Genomic DNA, 19,343 nt, shown 5'->3' on the forward strand with positions numbered 1-19,343 from the left:
TCACACCCCTGCTTTCCCAGGAGTCTCAGGGCATTGGGACAATCCCCCTGCCTCCACACCCAATATTCCGAAGTACCTTCTAGTTCAGTTAGTTTATTCTGGTTTCCCAAGCCCTCTCTCCGGCTCCACTTGAAGACTCGGTTACCTTCATCCCTCCTCGCCCTCCTCCCAGTTTTCACTTTGACCTGCAAGCGCATCTTCTCAATATAGACTGAAGATTCTGTCATTGAGAATAGAGTGATCCACAAATCTGGAAAAGAGAGCAGACGTCTTGAGATTCAGCCAGGCCAGGCTACAGGGAAGGGAACGGTGTGTGTGTGTGTGTGTGTGTGTGTGTGTGTGTGTGTGTGTGTGTGTGTGTGTGTGTGTGTGTGAGAGAGAGAGAGAGAGAGAGAGAGAGAGAGAGAGAGAGAGAGAGAGAGAGAGATGATGTGCAGAGCTACTGGTGATGGACGCTGGTCAGGGTGGAAACTCCTTCAGTATCCCACAGGAATGCCACAGACATTGGTTCTGTGCCTGTGGAGGAAAAAAGTCTCATCCATAAATAAAACAAGGCAGACAGATCTCAGGCTACGACACCGTGTAGTGACCACTCTGCCCACTGCCTGAGGCCCACCTTCCCTGATGAGACTTTTAAACCTCTCCTAACACCCCTCACCACCACCCTTTTTTGGAACAGGGTCTCTCTGTATCTCTGGCTGTGTTGGAATTCTATACAGACCAGGCTGGCCTTGAACTCACAGAGTCCACCTGCCTGTGCCTCCCAAGCGCTGAATTTAAAGGCATGCGCCACCACTCTTGAGTGGGGCTGAAACATATTACAGGTTTCAGTGAAGGGAGACCGAATTTCCCTGGTCTCCCACCCTGACCCTTCTCAGCCTGACCTGGTCGCTGGGCTTTTGATGAGACAGTGGCGTGGACCCTGGATCCATGTGACGGTTTTCTCTGGACGCTCGCCCGGGTTGTTGGACCGCCAGAAGCTGAAGTTCTGTGCATCAGTCACAGGGACTCTGAAGACCTGATTGGGGACTGAATGGATGGAAGAAAGGCAGGTTACTGATATTCTCCAGAGTCACTTCTTTTCCTGTGTCAGGAGGGGAAAGCAGAGTCAGGTGACTTGCTGCGGCCAGGTGCAGAGGCCCTGGGAATGTATCCTCCCCACCCTACCTCACTTCTGGATTCCAGCACCTCACACCCTTCATGGTCAGATGGGTTAGTCTTGGTTTTTCCTATTGCTATGCAAGCCCTTCTCTAGGACATGCCAAGAAGGTGGAAAATAAGTGGAAGCTCACTTGGGAAGTGTACAAGATGGAGTCGACCGAGTCAATGTTTGTTTGTTTGTTTTTGAGACAGGGTTTCTCTGTGCAGCCTTTAGGCCAGGCTGGCCTCGAACTCTGAGATCCATCTGCCTCTGCCTTCTGAGTGCTTAGTTTAAAGGCGTGTGGCAGCATCTCCTGGCTCAATGACTGTTCTTAATCATCGTCACCCATTTCGTGTCCCTTCTGTTTGAACTAATGCTTTCCTCTGCTCATCTTAAGTTAGAAGTCTCTGAAACTAAACGATGATACCACCCCACTTTGAGGTACCACACACAGATGGCGTCTTGTAAGGTGTCAGTGTGTGTTAAGGTGCACCTATAGACAGGTATATGTGTGTGCAGTCATGCAGGGGTGCTAGATATTCCCAAGGGCCATCCAGAAAGGTCTGTCACTAGGGCCTGGGGCTCAATGTTTAGGCCAGCTTGGCTCTGCAGGCAACCAGCCCCAGAGATGTACCTGTCCCCTCTGCAGCTCTTAGGTTGTGAGTGTGCACGGTCATGCCTGGGGACCCAACTCGGGCCCTTATGCTTGTAATGTAAACCACCTTAAGGACTGAGCCATCTCCGTGTGTGTGTGTGTGTGTGTGTGTGTGTGTGTGTGTGTGTGTGTGTGTGTGTTAATGCACATGAATGTGCACATGTGCTCGTTCCTGGGTGCATGTATGGAGGCCAGAGGTTGATGTTGAGTGTCTTCCTTGATTGCTTTTTTTTTTTTAATAATGTATTTAATTATATTCTATTTACATTGGAATGAAGGTATCAAAAACCCCTGGAAGTGGAGCTACAGACAGTGGTGAGCTGCCCATATGGGTGCTGGGAATTGAACCCAGGGCCTTTGGAAGAGCAGACAAAGCTCTTAACCACCAAGCCATCTCTCCAGCCCCAATTGCTTTGTTTTTTGTTTTGTTTTGTTTTTGTTTGTTTTTTCAAGACAGGGTTTCTCGGTGTAGCCTTGACAGATGGCTTTGTAGATCGGGCTGGCCTCGAACTCAGTGATCCACCTGCCTCTGCCTCCTGAGTGCTGGGATTACAGGTGTGCGCCACCACAGCCAGCCCAATTGCTTTGTTTTTAGTGTAATGTTTTAAATTAACTCATTCATTTTGGATTTTGAGACAGGGTCTCTTTACATGGCCTTGGTTGTCTCGGAACTTGCTATATAGATTATACTGGCCTCAAACTCACAAGGATCTGCCTGCCTCTGTCTCTGATGTGCTGGGATTAAAGATATGGGCCACTGTACCCTGCAAGTTTTCTTTCCTCCTTCCTTCCTTTCTTCCTTCTTTCTTTCTTTCTTTCTTTCTTTTCTTTTCCTTTTCCTTTTCCTTTTCCTTTTGGTTTTCAAGACAGAGTTTCTCTGTGTAGCCTTGGCTGTCCTGGACTCACTTTATAGACCAGACTGGGCTCGAACTCAGAATGATCCGCCTGCCTCTGCCTCCCCAGTGCTGGGATTAAAGGCGTGTGCCACCACACCTGGCTAAATTTTTATATTTTTAAAATCAGATTGTGGCCTAATACTGTCTGGTTTTCTCTGTGGTCTTGAGAATTTTTTCCCCCCAAGACAGGGTTTCTTCGGACAACAGAATCCTGGCTGGCCTCAAATTCACAGAGATGGCCTCTGCTTCCTGAGTGTTAGGATTAAAGATGTGTGCCACCACACCCCAGCAAGGACCAGCTTTCCTCAGGGAACACAATTCCCTGAAGGTTCCTAAGACATACTATATGCATGAAGAGTCTGTCCTACTAAAGGGCTCCCATTTTCTTTTCTTTGTTTTTCTTTTTTCTTTTTTCTGGTTTTCTCTGTGTAGCCTTGACTGCCCTGGACTCATTTTGTAGACCAGGCTGCCTCTGCTGGGATTAAAACCATGCACCACCACCCCACCGCCGAGCAGGGCTCCCATTTTCTTTCTTTCTTTTCTTTTTTCTTATTTATTTATTTATTTATTTTTTTATTTATTTATTGGTTTTTCGAGACAGGGTTTCTCTGTATGTCCTTTACTTTCCTGGACTTGCTTTGTAGACCAGGCCAGCCTCAAACTCACAGCAACCTGCCTGCCTCTACCTCCCAAGTGCTGGGATTAAAGGTGTGTGCCACCTCCGTCTGCCTGGGCTCCCATTTTCAAGTGGTTGGAGAGTTAAATGGTCAGAGGAACTTCCCCAAGGTCACCCAACTCGTTTTGAGTTTACGCTCAGTTCAAATTACAAAGCTGGTACTGGCTCTGTTCCTCCTCAGCTCAGTGCTTTCATTGTTTCAGCTTTGTGTTGTCTTCACAGTTCTGGCACCATAACCGTGCTGCACACACTAGCCATGCCGTGCACACCGCAGCCATGCTGTACACACAGTAGCCGTGCCTTGCACACCATAGCCATGCTGTGCACACAGTAGCCCTGCTTTGTACACCATAGCCTTGCTGCATACACTGTAGCCATGCTGTGCACACAGTTGCTGTGCCTTGTACACCATAGCCTTGTTGCATACACTGTAGCCATGCAGTGCATACCATAGCCATGCCGTGCACACAGTAGCGGTGCCTTGCACACCATAGCCATGCTGCACACACTGTAGCCATGCCATGCACACTGCAGCTGTGCCAGGCACACAGTAGCCGTGCCTTGCACACCGTAGCCTTGCCGTACACACCGCAGCCGTGCCGTGCACGCCGCAGCCGTGCCTTGCACGCCGTAGCCTTGCCTTGCACGCTGTAGCCTTTCCGTGCACACTGCAGCTGTGCCTTGCACACCGTAGCCTTGCCTTGCACGCCGTAGCCTTGCCGTGCACACTGCAGCTGTGCCTTGCACACCGTAGCCTTGCCGTGCACGCCGCAGCCTTGCCGTGCACGCCGCAGCCGTGCCGTGCACGCCGTAGCCGTGCCTTGCACACCGTAGCCTTGCCGTGCACGCCGTAGCCTTGCCGTGCACGCCGCAGCCGTGCCGTGCACGCCGTAGCCGTGCCTTGCACACCGTAGCCTTGCCGTGCACGCCGTACCCATTCCCCAGACACTCAGACTCATGTCTTGCCCTGCACTCTGAGGTACTTACATGTTTTCAGCAACACCTTCCTCACAGCATCATGATACCTCTCGTGGCTGTTCCGATGTATGGAATAATTACTGTTTTCAGAGGTAATTGCGGGGAGCTGAGTGGACACGGCATCCTTCTGGTCTGAAATGGGAAGATTCGTTTTGAGAACTTGGCAGATGGGGCTACTTTATTCTCTGATGTCCTGGTCTCCATGCCAAGTAGGTACTTAGCAGGGATCTTCCCTGGCCCCTGACGTTCAATTCTTAGGAGTCAAATTATCAAGCTCAGGTAGAGGGGAGGGAGGAAGAACTCATCGCTCCCCACTTCTCTCAGGAGCCCTGACTTGGAGTGGCTTCCCTCTGGGCTCCAGATGCTGGACAGGTATTTAGGACGAGTGCAGGTAAAAACGTGGCCTGGACTTTCCTGAGAGTGACATGGAAGAAAAGCAACTCCCAGCACCAGAGCAGAAGTGGGAAGGCACTGCAGGTGCTCCAGGAGTGTGCAGAGGTATCAGAACCTGGGATGCTGGGCCATGTGGAGAAGGATGGGGTTGGGGGGACCTGGGAAAGTTGTATGGTGTTCAGGAATTCTTTCCTTCCTCCCCTTCTCCCCCCTCTCAGTTTTTGGAGACAGGTTTCTCTATTTAGTCCTGACTGTACTGGAATTTGCTTTGTGGGCCAGGCTGGTCTTGAACTCACAGATATATCTGCCTGCCTCTGCCTCCCTGAGTGCTGGGATTTAAGGCATGGTCCTAGATTCTGAGCTAAAGATGAGCTTGCAAGGAGCTTTTACTAGTGATGGGCACTGGTGGAGGCAGCGTTGCAGCCTGCTTCTCCCAGCAGCACACGGAATTGTGCCCTTTGGGCGAGCAGTGCCCACCATGAGGTGCAGTGCGGTAATGTCTGCTCGCATCTCAGAACCCTGAAGAGGAGTAGGTTGTGACAACTTTATTTTATTTTTTTATTTATTTTTGAGACAGGGTTTCTCTGTGTAGCCTTGGCAGTTCTGGGACTTACTCTGTAGACCAGGCTGTTCTTGAACTCAGAGAAATCCCGCTGCCTCTGCCTCCCTGAGTGCCAGGATCAAAGGTGTATGTCACCACCACTGGGCTGGGTTATGACAACTTTAAGGTGTAGGACAGTACGACCTGGCCAGGAGGTGAAAAGAAGGGTGGTGTCTAGGGTTGCTCCAAGATTTCTTTTGGCTGTTGTACCCATTTTGTCACCCGAGCCATAAAGAGGCTAGGCCCCTTGCCCCTTCTCCCTTAGCCAGGCCCCTAATAAAGCACAGCTCTTTATCTTATGTTCTCAGGGTCTGTGTTCTATTTTTATGGCGCTGCGACTCTGGCCCACCCCCTTATATTTTTACTTTTCCTTCTTATTAATGCTTGTTGAGAGCTAGGTCAGTATTTAGTATTCTCTCTGGCAACTGTTGAAGAGCGCTGACTCAACTCCTTGAGGGTGAGGATGGTGTTACTTCCTGGTTGTTTTCCTCCTCTCCCTAGCTTGGCCTCATTCATTCACCATCTCTGTCTTCCCCTCTTCTTTTTGTCCTCCAAAGGAAATCTTTAGTGTTCCATAACCAAGACAATACCATCCGAGCGCGCTAGCCTCTGTGAGGCTGATGATATGAGAGGGGGTGGCAGTCCTGCAAGCTATGGGAGAGTGCTGTTCTGGGGAGCCTGGCCTGAAGCAGGGGGGGTGATGTGTCCTTAATGGAAGGTTCTAGCAATGAGGGGTCATTTCCTGGAAATGGTATCATTTGCGCCCGGCTGCTCAATTTTAGGCGAGGTGAAAGTGGCAGTATTGTCCATGGACAAATAGCTGTGGATTGAGGAGTAATAGCAGGCTTATTTCTAGTGGGTGTCGGGATCTGGGTTAAGAGTAAATTACGGTTCTAAACGCAGGTGACAGCGAGAACGCCGTCTGGTCCTTAGGCGGCAGACTGTTCTTAAGCTACACCAGATGATGTTGTCTGTCATTTCAAACTGTCCAGGCAGCAGGCTCCCAGCTTCCCACATGGGTGGTAGCTACGTCTGGAGTCTCACCCACTTGGATGCCTGCCACTCGAGTCAAGCATTCACCTTGCTCCTAGGGTTGATTTGATTTGGTTTTTTATTTTTCTTCTCTCTCTCTCTCTCTCTCTTTGGTTTTTGGTTTTTCGAGTCAGGGTTGCTCTGTGTAGCCTTGGCTGTCTTGGACTCACTTTGTAGACCAGGCTGGCCTCAAACTCACAGCGATCCGCCTGTCTCTGCCTCCCAAGTGCTGGGATTAAAGGCGTGCACCACCACGCCCAGCTCATTTTTCTTTTTGTTGAACTGGGAGACAGTCTTGGAAACTTATAGCTTCCCCCAACTGCCCAGGTTTGGAAGGTGCCCGCAATGCAGGGTGGGTAAGAAGTGTGCCATGGCGACAGAGGTATGTTCTCGATAAAGGGCGCGCTGAGTAAACTCCACTGTGCCAGGGGAGGCAACCCTATTGGCAGGTGGTACCACAGAGGTTCTTCACACAGCTAGTTGGTCCCTTCCTGCATGGTCCCTGTGGGGTCATATATAAGAAATGCCTGTGGGTAGCTTCTTCTAGAATTGGGCCATAAGTTGGGGGTTGCCACAAAACCACATTTAATGCTTTGAGTGCACTTTGAAGACACCCCAGGTAACATCAGAGTACTTGGGTGGATCTTGTACTCATCCTAATTAATGACGCAAAGTTGTCAGTGTTATAGGTTTTCCCATAAGCCAGGGATGGTCCTAGAATCCAGTTATTCAGTGCTTTGCTCAATGCCTCTGTTGGAATGGAAGCTGGTTGGCTTCAGGGTTTTCAGTTTAAGAATACAGACTCGGTGGCTGGTGGCGCACGACTTTAATCCCAGCACTCACTAGGGAGGCAGAGGCAGGTGGATCATTGTGAGTTCTCGGCCAGCCTGGTCTACAAAGTGAGTCCAGGACAGCCAAGGATACACAGAGACCTTGTCTCAGAAAACCAAAAAAACAAAAACAAACAAACAAACAAAAAGAATACAGACTCACTAACTCCTTGAGGTCTGACTTCCTGGCTCCAGGTTCTTGGTTCATAACGATGACAGGTATCCAACACACATTATTTGCCGTTTGTCTTAGCATTGCTGGTTTACGGGGTCAGGGCGAGAGAAAATGGGATGGTGTTGTACATAAAAATGCGGCTACTCCTGGCTGGCTGGCTGGCTGGCTGGCCCAGCAGTTCCGACTGTTAGCTTGCTGTGCCAACTTGAGAACCAGCGTTCATACCCTTACACCCATAGCAAGGTGCGCGTGCCTGTGACTGCAGCACAGCACAGAGGAGACACGGAGAAGACACCCACAGGGGGATCGCTGACACTTGCCGGCTGCAATTCTAGTCAAAAAGTGGGAGCTCCAACTTTTATCAGGAGACCTTGCCTCAGAGGATCAAGGTAGAGAGAGATAGGACATCCAGTGCCCTCCTCTGGCTTCTATGTGAGCACAAGCATACTCATTTACACATACGTGTGCGCACACCGCTTACATGTGGACTACACACACACACACATAAATGTTGCTTTTTATTTGAAAAATGATCCCTATTCCCTATGTAGTTTTTTTTTTTTTTAAAGACAGGGTTTCTCTGTGCATCCTTGGCTGTCCTAGACTCCGCTTGTAGACCAGGCTGGCCTCGAACTCAACAGTGATGCGCTTGCCTCTGCCTCCCTGAGTGCCTGCGGTTAAAGGTGGCGGTATTAATTCTTGAAATTGGCCTGGAGATATTAGGATGATCTGCTGAAGGATGTTCGGGGAGCCATCTTGTGCTTACTGTTTCCCTCGACGCAGGGTAATTATCTGTGATTCGGGAGGAAGAGGACAGGTGCAAGAGCCCAGGGACCAGATCCTCGGGGTATGTTTGCCATATGGGGCCAGTTCTTTGCTTCCGTATCTTCCGTTAGTGTCGTGCCTGCTCCTTCTGTGTGCAGGGAGAGCAGATGGGGCAGGGGCAGCAGAGGGACTTAGTGCTTGAGACTACTTAGCTAAAGTGGATTTCCCACAGATGAAGATGGCTAATGCTAGTGTTTCCGCCTCTGTAAAGTAGGGGCCATTATTTTACAAAAGGAGATGCAGACACAGGGAAGTTTAGGCATGTGCCTGAGGTCACGGAGTCACGTGTGGCAGAAACCTGAGTTTAACCTCAGCGGTCTGGCTCCAGAGAGACTCTTCCTGACGTTGAAATAGCAACATCAGAGTTTCCAGGGGACATGGGAGGACTTGGACTAGAAGCATCAGTCCCCTTACAGATGTCCACAGCTGATGGGCGGGGCAAGGGGTGGGGTTCAGCAAATGTGTCTGCTCACCTGAAACAGCCTTGAGTTGGATAGGGGATATGACATCCTTGTCTTGTTTTTTGTTTGTTTGTTCGTTTGTTTTTTGAGACAGGGTTTTTCTGTGTAGCTCTGCCTTTCCTGGAACTCGCTCTGTAGACCAGGTTGGCCTCCATCTTTATTTCATAGAGTTCCGCCTACCTCATCCTCCCAAGTGCTGGAATTAAAGGCCTGTGCTGCACCAGCAGCAGCAACAGCAGGAGCAGCAGCAGCAGCAGCAGCAGCAGCAGCAGCAGCAGCAGCAGCAGTAATGACATCATTGTCTTGATCCAGAGAGAGAGAGAGAGCCCAAGCTCTCTGAGCTTTACTGAATGTAGGATGTAATTTCCTAAAGTCAGCACTGGGACTTGGTAGGTCACTCTCCCAGAGAGTTGGGCCAGCCCCAATGGGGGAAGAGCAACCCCTGGAGGAAAAGTGGCCCATCTGCTTCTGTGAAGTCATCAGTGAGGAACTGGGCCCCCTCTGGAGGCTTCCAAGCTGATTCTGAATAGCGTGAGCATCTCTTCACTAGTTTGATGGGGGATGCGATTTGGTGGCCTGTAGCAGCTATAAGCATGGATAGGTTTTCAAGATACAGTTCCTTACAGTTCTATACATTACAAAGGCTGAGGGTCTCTGGCCAGGTTCATGTGTGGCTACATGTGTGTGACTGAACCGAGGCCACACATGCTCCTGTTTGAAAAGCTAGAACTACAGTGCCCTCTGCTGGAGGTTACAGGCAGCATCTTGTCTCAGAGCATGTGGGTCACCAGCCAGGCAGGCAGGTCAGAGAGAGCAAGATGATTGAGCAGAGGACTTGGTAGGCAGGATTAGAAAAGTGTTTCCCTTCCTCCCTCCTTCCATCCTTCTCTCTCTCCCTCTGTCCCTGTGTGTGTGTGTGTGTGTGTGTGTGTGTGTGTGTGTGTGTGTGTGTGTGTGTTTCAAATGACAACCTTGGGTGTCAGTTCTTGCTTTTACACCTTGTTAGGGACACGGGCTCTCTCTCTCTCTGCTCACCGCTGCATATGGCCAGGCTGACTGAACGATGTGCCACCACAAACTCCTGTCTCGGCCACAGGGTGTGACAGGCGTATGCACTCCTGCACCAGGCTTTTATGTGTGTTCTGGGGCTTGGGTTCTCCTTGCAAGCGCTTTACACACTGAGCCTTACAACCCAGGCCACTTATAGTCTGCATGTAAATAACTAAATTGCGTGTGTCCCAGAACTCCCTGTGTAGTCTGGATTGCCCTTGCACTGGGGCACTCTTCCTCCCTGTGCCTCCTGAGTGCTGGGATTACAGGTGTGCGTTGCCATGCCCAGCAGGCATGAGCCATTGCACATGGCTCGCATCGTTTAGTCTCAGCAGGAAAAAGGTAGGCATTATCTCTATGTACAGGCGGGAGAATGGAAGCCCTGCGGGTTTGTGCAGTGTTAGCTCTTTTGGACTGCACAACTCTGGCTACATGATGAAACCGGGGCTCTGCCATTAAGGATAGACGGAAGCATGCTGCCTTTCCCTTCCCACTTGAGTTTGCCCATTAACAGAAAGATTTGTTTTTGTTTTATGTGCATGTGTGTGCCTGAGTGTGTGGACACCGCATGCATTTGGTATCCATGGGGACCGGAGGAAGACATCGGGAGTCCCTGGAACCAGAGTTACAGATTATCCTGAGCTGCCTGCCACGTGGGTGCTGGGAACCGAACCCAGGTCCTCAGGGAGATCAGCCAGCCAGTGTTCGTAACCACCAAGCCACCTCTCCAAGCCGTGTGTGTGTGTGTGTGTGTGTGTGTGTGTGTGTGTGTGTAAATCAGGAAAAGAAGGCAAGGATGGGGGACTGGAAGCATGTGTGACTGCGTGTGTTGACTCACTTCTGTGGGTTTTCATTATGAAGATATGTAATAAAGGAACATTGAGGAGGCGCTTTTTGAGCTGAATGTTTAAACACTCAACACCCACTAGGAAAGGGGGGGGAAAAAAACCCATCCTTCAAAGACAAATTGTGATAAAAATATTCCATAGTAGTAAGAGGCAGGAGAGGAGAATGAGTATTAACAGGTTTCCTACATAGCCGCTGCTTAAGTCAGAGTGCAGCTGATCTGAACCCACAGAACAGGGTGGAGAGAGCGAGGGCAGGTGTCAGAGCAAGAGCCAGGCAGCCGGAGTGGAAGTACGCTGTCCCTCCGCGTGCAGGAAGCATGCGCTAAGACACTCAGTAAATGCCGGAAACCACAGGCAGCACTGAACTCTGTTTGCCACCATGCTTTTCCTGTGTGTACATACCTGTAAATAAGTGTGGTTTGTATCGTATGCACAGCAGGAAATTAAGTAACAATAAAATAGTAACAATAGACTAAAGTAAAAGTTCTGTAAGTTGTGCACCTCTTAAAAATACATTACACTGTTCCCACCCGTCTGGTGATGGTGTGCAGTCTGGAGAGCCCGTGTGGTGGGATGAAGTGACTGTGAATTGGGTGGCATTGTGGCCTAGCATCAGGTTCTTTGTATGAGTCACTTGAACAATTGCATGTACTGATGTCACTTGTCACCCCCCCCCCAAATGCTTAGATCAGGTCTAATTATGAGAAACATCAGACAAACCCACATTAAGGAACATTCTGCAAAACGTCCTGCTTGTTCGCTACAAAATGTCAGAGCATGAAACAAAGATAGGGGAACCATTCCTTCCTCGTTGAAGGAGACACCAAAGAGACACAGAACTCAGCCTTTACCACATCCTTATAGGAAACATTTTGCTGTAAAAGGCATCAATGTGACAACTGGCAAAGCTGAAATATTGGACTGTATATAATTGGATGTTATAGGAATGCTAAAATTTGCTAAATTGATATCTGTTGTGGGTGGGTTTTTTTGTTTGTTTGTTTTGTTTTTTGTTTTTCGAGACAGGGTCTCTCTGTGTTAGCCTGGGCTGTCCTAGACTCACTTTGTAGACCAGGCCAGCCTCAAACTCACAGCGATCCGCCTGCCTCTGCCTCCCGAGTGCTGGGATTAAAGGCGTGCCCCACCACGCCCGGTGGGTTTTTTTTTTTTTTTTAAAGAAATGCAAGCAGGCAGGTGCAGTGGACCACACCTTTCACCCTAGCACTTCTGAGGCAGAGGCAGGAGGAGCTGTGAGTCTGAGGCCAGCCTTGTTTACATAGCCAGTTCAAGGACAGCTAGGAATACATATTGAGACTGTGTCTCAAAAAGAAAAAAAGAGAGACTGGAGAGATGCCGCCTAGAGGTTAAGAGCACTGACTGCTCTTTCAGAGGACCTGGGTTCAATTCTTAGCATCCACATGGCAGCTCACAACTTTCTGTAACTTCAAGATCTGACACCTTCACATAGACATACATGCAGGCAAAACACCAATGCACATAAAATAAAAATAATAAATAATTAAAAAAAAAAAAAAGAACCAGGCGTGGTGGTGCACGCCTTTAATCCCAATGCTCAGGAGGCAGAGGCAGGCAGATTTCTGTGAGTTTGAGGCCAGCCTGGTCTACAAAGCGAGTCTAGGATAGCCAAGGCTACACATAGAAACCTTGTCTTGGGGGTAAAAACCAAACAAGCCAACCCAACCCAACCAACCAACCAAAAAAAAAATAATAATAATTTTTAAAAAGGAAAAGGAAAAAAGAGAGAAAGAAAAGAAAGATAAACAAAAATGTTTAGGGTAGAGAGGGAAGATTATGAGAACCTTACTTTTAACTAACTGGAAAAAGGATAAATAGGGGACAAAGCAGAGAGCGGCAGCAGGGTAGCAGGCGGTTAATATGGATGAAGGATGTGGAGAATTTCCTCATACTAGTCTTACATTTTTTTTTCTTTAACTTCTTAATTTCTTTAATTATGTCACCGAAAATGTTTTTTTTTTTTAATGAAAAATGATAGATTGACTCTATGAGTTTATTTTCTTTCTTCTTCAAATCTGCTAAAATAAGTAGGCTTATGGGCCTGCACCTTTAATCTCAGCTCTGGGAGGTGGAGCCGGCAAGCTAGGTCTACATAGTAAGCGAGGGCCATGTAGTGGGACCCTGCCTAAAGTCAAATAGACCAAAAAAACCAAAACAAAGATAAAAATATGGAGACCAGCTGACAGAGTACACCATGTATAACTTTAGTTTTTCGAGACAAGGTTTCTCTGTGTAGCCTTGGCTGTCCTGGACTCGCTTAGTAAACCAGGCTGGCCTCGAACTCACAGCGATCTGCCTGCCTCTGCCTCCCGAGTGCTGGCATTAAAGGCATGCGTCACCACATCCGGCAATCCCACAATCTTTTTTTTTTTTTTAATTTTGTTTATATGAATGTTCTACCTGCATGTACACTTACATGCCAGAGGAGAGCATTAGAGGGTATAGGTGGTTGTGAGCCATCATGTGTTTGCTGGGAATTGAACTCGGGACCTCTGGAAGAGCAGTCAGTGCTCTTAACCTCTGAGGCATCTCCCCAGCCCCCGTCTGCCCATATCTTAAGGGGGCACGCGGAACGTATAAAGTCGGAGCTGGGGGAAGTAAGCAGCAGGCACGAGTAATGTACTTGGAGTCCAGTCTTCAGCCTTAAATTCTATCTAGGTCACCAATCTGGCCAAAGCTCCAGCCTCTGGTGCCACAAGACCAGAGTGAATAACTGGAGTGAGCTGATGCCCTCGGGCCATCTCATAGCGCACTGTCCTAGTCAGGGTGACCATTGCTGTGATGAAACACCATGACCAAGGGAACTTGGGGAGGAAAGGGTTTGTTTGCCTTCCACATAGTCCATCACTGGAGGAGGTCAGTACAAGAACTCAGAGCAGGAGCCCGGAGGCAGGAGCTGATGCAGAGGCCATGGAGGAGTGCTGCTTACTGGCTTGCTCGGCCTGGTCTCCTATAGAACCCAGGACCGCCAGCCCAAGGGCTGCACCACCCGCAGTGGGCTGGGCCCTTCCTTATCTGTCAGTAATTAAGAAAATGTCTTACAGCTAGGTCTCCTCCCACCCTCCCAGACAGGGTTTCTCTGTGTAGCCTTGGCTGCCCTGGACTCGCTTTGTAGACCAGGCTGGCCTGGAACTCACAGTGATCCACCTGCCTCTGCCTCCCGAGTGCTGGGATTAAAGGCGTGCGCCACCACGCCCAGCCTTTCTTTTCTTTTTGACATAGGGTTTCTCTGTCTAGTCCTGGAACTCGCTCTATAGACCAGGCTGGCCTCCAACTGACAGAGATCCGCCTGCCTCTGCCTCCCGAGTGCTGGGATTAAAGGCGTGCGCCACCACGCCCGGCTGATTCCTTCATTTGAAAGCAAGACTAGTTTCATCGTATGATGCTGAGACCTGGTGCAGTGCGGGCACTGGGGCAGGGGTACTACATCTAACCCAGAAAATGGATAGAGAAACAACTTTAATGGAAGTAGAAGGAAGAGGTAGTGTGCGTGCCCAGCGGAGCCTTATGTCATCCTTCCCCACCCACTTCTTCCCCGTCCCCAAAATACTTTGCTCAGGACCTCCCCATACGTAATTTCCCTCACATACATTTCCATTCTCCCAGAACTTCCCCTCCAATTCTATGCTTTCGATTATTAAGACATAAATCAAATGTGATTTCCTACAAACTTCCTGTTCTATAGTCATTCAGAACCATTCATTCATTCATTCATTCATCCACCCATTCATTCATTCATTGTAAAAATACTGATTAAGCATAGGATGCATGGCTGGGCATTGTGAATATAATACAGATCAAACAGATGCTCAAGTTCTTCAGCGTCTCCCTAGGAAATGAAGACGTTCCTCAAGGTCTGCAATGCCCTCACTAGTTGGCCTTGGCCTTGTTTTCAAGGCCTGCTTCCTAGTGTCCCAGCCCTTGGTTTTACCTCACATGGACCTAAGTCCCTAGTCCTTTGCCAGTGCCAGCTCTCTTGTTCACCTGATGTACTTCAGTTGTGCTTTCACCCTTGGTTCTGGAGACATTGCCTGCGTGAAATCTTTCCTAATGATTCCCGCCATTTGTTTCTCAAACCCCACGGTGCTACGGGTTTACTACTCCTTGGAGGTCAACAGTCTACCTAATTTAATCGTATACAGTGCTACACATTCTGTGTGACTCCCCATCTGCCTCCTCAGTTGGATCCTCTATAGTAAAGACCTTCTGGCCATCTTTGTACACTCAGTCTCCGGCATAAGGCAGAAGCACATGAGTAGGTGCTGCTTAGTTAATGCTTGCCAAATTAATTAGATTATTTAGTTAAACTATGTATCTTGTGTCTTGTTTGTTTGTTCAAGGCAAGGTCTCTCTGTGTGCTGCTGGCTGTCCTGGAACTCACTCTGTAGACCGGGCTGGCCTTGAACTCAGAGATTCACTTGTTTCTGCCTCTTGCGTGCTGGGATTAAAGGTGTGTGCCACCACTGCCTGGCTCAAATGATGTATCTTAATAAGGCTATGAAATAACAGAAAGTGAGGCTGAATGTCTACTGTCCCTGCTAAGTACATTTAACTATGATAATAGCTGATAATGAAGCTGGGAGTGGTGGTGGCGCACGCCTTTAATCCCAGCACTCGGGAGGCAGAGGCAGGCGGATCGCTGTGAGTTTGAGGCTAGCCTGGTCTACAAAAGTGAGTCCAGGACAGCCAAGGCTACACAGAGAAACCCTGTCTTGAAAAACGAAAACTAAAACCAAAATAAAACAAAAACAGAAAAGCTGCTAATGAAAGATACCTTTCTAATCCTGCTAGGAAAGGAAGTGACCGGTAAGTGGCTAAAATGTGTCTAGGGAAGGCGTGGCCCTCTGTCCCGCTGTGTGACGTTCTCCTTACCTGCTTCTTCAGTTGTGATTCTTTTTTTACACCGAAAGGGATGTTGATATCCTAGTAGATACAAGTTGAAGAAAGCCATCTCAGCGCCTCCTTCCCTCAGAATGTCTACAGTGGAGTACCAGGTTCTAGTAACCACGGTAATGCCCTGAAGAATTACCTTGACTGACATCTCCTTTGTCCAATGAGACACAGGCTTTATGGGTTTCCCCATGGACATGGAATCATTTCAGGAAGCTTGAACCAAGTTTCATTACCTTGGTTTTTATTTGTTTCGTTAGTTTTTTGAGACAGGGTTTCTTCTGTGTACCCCTGGCTGTCCTGGACTCATTTGTAGACCAAGATGGCCTCGAACTCATAGAGATCCGCCTGCCTCCCTGCTTCTGCTTTGTTTTGACCAGGTTTACAGTGTGTCAGGCATGAAGATCCTCCTGTGGCGCAGACCTGCTGTCCAATCAGAAGGTGCGTGGTTTCCCTCAGGGATGTCAGTAATGTACTAGTGAAAGGTCCTGTGCTGGAGGAGATCATTCCTTTTCTCCTCAGTCATAGAGGAATCTTAATCCAGAACATGGCTGCTCTGGCAAGAGATCACATCCAAAGACCGTCTAGGTCTGTGTGATTCAGCTGAACTACAAACAAGCTTTTTTTTTTTTTTTTTTTTTGGTTTTTCGAGACAGGGTTTCTCTGTGTAGCCTTGGCCATCCTGGACTCACTTTGTAGACCAGGCTGGCCTCGAACTCACAGCGATCGGCCTGCCTCTGCCTCCCGAGTGCTGGGATTAAAGGCATGTGCCACCATGCCCGGCTCAAACAAGCTTTTTTTTAAAAAAATGACTTTTTATTTAATTTTATTTTATGTGTATTGTGACTGTACAATATCCCCTGGCACTGGAGCTGCAGACGGTTGTGAGCTGCCATGTGGGTGCTGGAAGTTGAACCCGGGTCCTCTGGAAGAGCAGCCAGTGCTCTTAAGCACTGAGCCATCTCCCCAGCCCCCAAACAAGCTTTTAATCCAGGAGACAGAGGCAAGCAGATCTGAGTTCAAGGCCAGCTTGGTATAGAGCAAGTATCAGGTGAAGAAAAGCTCAGGTCCAGGCATGTGGTACATGCTTTTAATCCCAAACAATAAAGGTAAAGTTAGTTTGTAGAAGGAAGCACCCATATTTGAAAGTGATGTTTAATTGAGTGGCAGAAAAAGTGACAAATCAGAGAAAGATTTGACAGAATAGGACATACAGAACTCTCACGAGAACAGAGAAGAAGCTGCTTAAGGGGCAATGCAGAGAGAGAGAAATGAGAGGGGCCATTTTACCGGAAGAGTTTTACAGAAAGAGATAGAATGAGAAAACAAAACAGACACAGGTGAAGACGGAACAAGCCAGAGAAGGAGGAGCCAGATTAGAGCAGATGGCTGAGTTAGTTTGAGGCCAAGCAGAGCAATTCAGAGGCTGAGAGAGAAGCCAGATTGAGTAAGTCAGCTGGGAGAGGAGTTTGAGCCAGAACAGCCAAGTTCAACCAGGCAGCCCAGAGCTCAGAAAGAACAATTAAGGGTGATTTTTTTTTTGTTTTTGTTTTTCGAGACAGGGTTTCTCTGTGTGGCCTTGGCTGTCCAGGACTGGCTTTGTAGACCAGGCTGGCCTCAAACTCACAGCAATATGCCTGCCTCTGCCTCCCGAGTGCTGGGATTAAAGGTGTGCGCCACCACCCGGCAAGGGTGATCTTATTAGCAGTCTCAGAGGCTGAAAACATTCTAGGCCTTGGTTAGATTGTACGGAGGCTAGAAGCTTCCAGGACTAGGCCTAGGTTAGCAGATGGAGGCTTGCTAGCTCAAAGCCCCCAAAAGCCAAAGGCCAAGGAGCTCAGGAACTCAAGATGGAAGAGCCAAAGACCTAAAGGAAGCTCAAGCTAAAAACCCCTAGAGTTCAACTGCCCTTCTCCAAAACACCCTCATCTCAGAGTCCCTCTTACTCTTTAATCCCTGTCAGCTGGTTTTTTGCTGGGCCTCTTGACCTAGGGTTAACTTTATTAAATCCTGTGTACAGAAAACTCTTGAGCCCGGTGTGGTGGTGCACGCCTTTAATCCCAGCATTGGGAGGCAGAGGCAGACAGATTGCTGTGAGTTCAAGGCCAGCCTGATCTACAAAGCTAGTCCAGGACAGCCAGGACTGCACAGAGAAACCCTGTCCGAAAACAAACAAACAAAAAACCCCACAAAAAACAAACAAATACAAAACCCTCAGAAATCTCTTGGGTTAAAGGTGTGTGCCAGGGCTCAACCATGCCAAACGAAAGACAGGCTAAAACAGTTCACAGTCTGAGGGATCACACTGGGATCAAATATCCTGCAACACTTATTTATTTTTTTGACACAGGATCTCATTTTGTAGCCTTGGCTGTCCTGGAACTATGTAGATGAGGCTGGCCTCGAAGTCACAGCCATTAGCCTGCCTCTGCCCCCGAGTGCTGGGATTAAAGGTGAATGCCTCAACTGGGTGTGGTGGCCCATGCCTGGGGGTGGTGGTGGGTGGGTGGAAGGTGAATGCCTCTATACTTGGCCTACTTATCAGTTATTTAAAATTTTCAATCTGAAATCCCGGAATTCCACCATGAGTACCTGTTTCTGATGCTGGCAGTTTTTTTCTTTTCTTTTTTTTTGGGGGGTGGGGTGGGTTTCGAGACAGGGTTTCTCTGTGTTAGCCATGGCTGTCCTGGACTCGCTTTGTAGACCAAGCTGGCCTCGAACTCACAGCGATCCGCCTGCCTCTGCCTCCCGAGTGCTGGGATGAAAGGCGTGCGACACCACTGCCCAGCCAGTTTTTGCTTTTCTTGTTGCTTTTCAAAACTTGACTAGAACATACTTCGTCAGACTCAGGTTTCGCCTCCCTGTGGCGTGGCGTCAGAGATGCTCACTGTAGACGCATGCGCAGGAGGCTAGCATCGTTCCTGAGGCCCGTGGTGGTTGCATCGCCCCTTCTATCTCTGTTTGTCCATACTTTCTTCAGATTTATTTACTATACTGCAAAAAGAGCTGTGTACGTGAGAGCAACAAGACTGTCTTGATACTCCTTACACAGGGCCTGAGCCTTGCAGTTCTTTCTGTTGTAATCCTGTTATTATATTGGAATGTTATGTCTGTAAGACTGGAAAGCAGAGCCGGGCGTGGTGGCACACGCCTTTAATCCCAGCACTCGGGAGGCAGAGGCAGTTGGATCACTGTGAGTTCGAGGCCAGCCTGGTCTACAGAGCAAGTCCAGGACAGCCTAGGCTAACATGGAGAAACCCTGTCTTGAAAAACCAAAAACAACAACAACAACAACAACAACCAAAACAAAAACAAAAAAAGCCAGGTGTAGTGGAGCACATATGGTTGGCTTTGAGAGACAGGGGGATTTCTGTGAGGCCAGTCAGTTCTACAGAAGGAGTTCCAGGACAGCCAGGGGTACACAGTGAAAATCCTACCTCAAAAAAAAAAAAAGTTTGCTTTGAGGACCAGTGAGGTGACTCAGTGGCTAAAGGTGCTTGCCACTAAGCCGGATGACGCTGTGTTCAATCTTTGGATCCCACAGTAGAAAGAACACCCTACTGACCTCTGACCTCTGTTCTTACACTGTGGCATGTGCAAGCCTGCATGCACAAGCACAGTTATACACTTATTATTTATTTATTTTGGTTTTTGGAGAGTGAGTTCCTCTGTGTAGCCTTGCCAGTATGGAAAGCCAATTTCGGTCTCCTCAGGCCTTCCCCTATCTAAGGTGGCAAAGGCAAAGGTGGCAAATCAAGTCCAGGACTGTCAAGACTACACAGAGAGCTGGGCAGTGGTGGCGCACACCTTTAATCCCAGCACTCGGGAGGCAGAGGCAGGTGGATCCCTGTGAGTT

The 19,343-nt window shown here is 48.7% G+C and overlaps 1 protein-coding gene across 1 annotated transcript; it reads right to left on the reverse strand.

Annotated features, from left to right (window-relative positions):
• Positions 1-78: 78 nt before the first annotated feature.
• Positions 79-15,592, reverse strand: SPMIP11 (sperm microtubule inner protein 11). Its single transcript, XM_084751192.1, has 4 exons — positions 15,470-15,592; positions 4,356-4,478; positions 885-1,029; positions 79-250 (listed from the first exon to the last, which is right to left on the reverse strand). The coding sequence occupies exons 1-4, from the start codon at positions 15,546-15,548 to the stop codon at positions 202-204; spliced, it is 396 nt and encodes a 131-aa protein (XP_084607318.1). The 5' UTR covers positions 15,549-15,592; the 3' UTR covers positions 79-201.
• Positions 15,593-19,343: the final 3,751 nt, after the last annotated feature.

This window comes from Acomys minous (genome assembly GCF_964271855.1).
Source record: "Acomys minous genome assembly, chromosome: 12".
Taxonomy (NCBI): Eukaryota; Metazoa; Chordata; class Mammalia; order Rodentia; family Muridae; genus Acomys; species Acomys minous.

Excerpts from the sequence above, each read along its gene's own strand:
- SPMIP11 (XM_084751192.1), bottom strand. The coding sequence starts at position 15,548 with ATGGCTTTCTTCAACTTGTATCTACTAGGATATCAACATCCCTTTCGG. Across the intron at positions 1,030-4,355 it reads GAAGGTGTTGCTGAAAACAT|TCCCCAATCAGGTCTTCAGA; the intron begins GTAAGTACCTCA and ends CCATCCATTCAG. Across the intron at positions 251-884 it reads ATCAAAAGCCCAGCGACCAG|ATTTGTGGATCACTCTATTC; the intron begins GTCAGGCTGAGA and ends TCTCTTTTCCAG.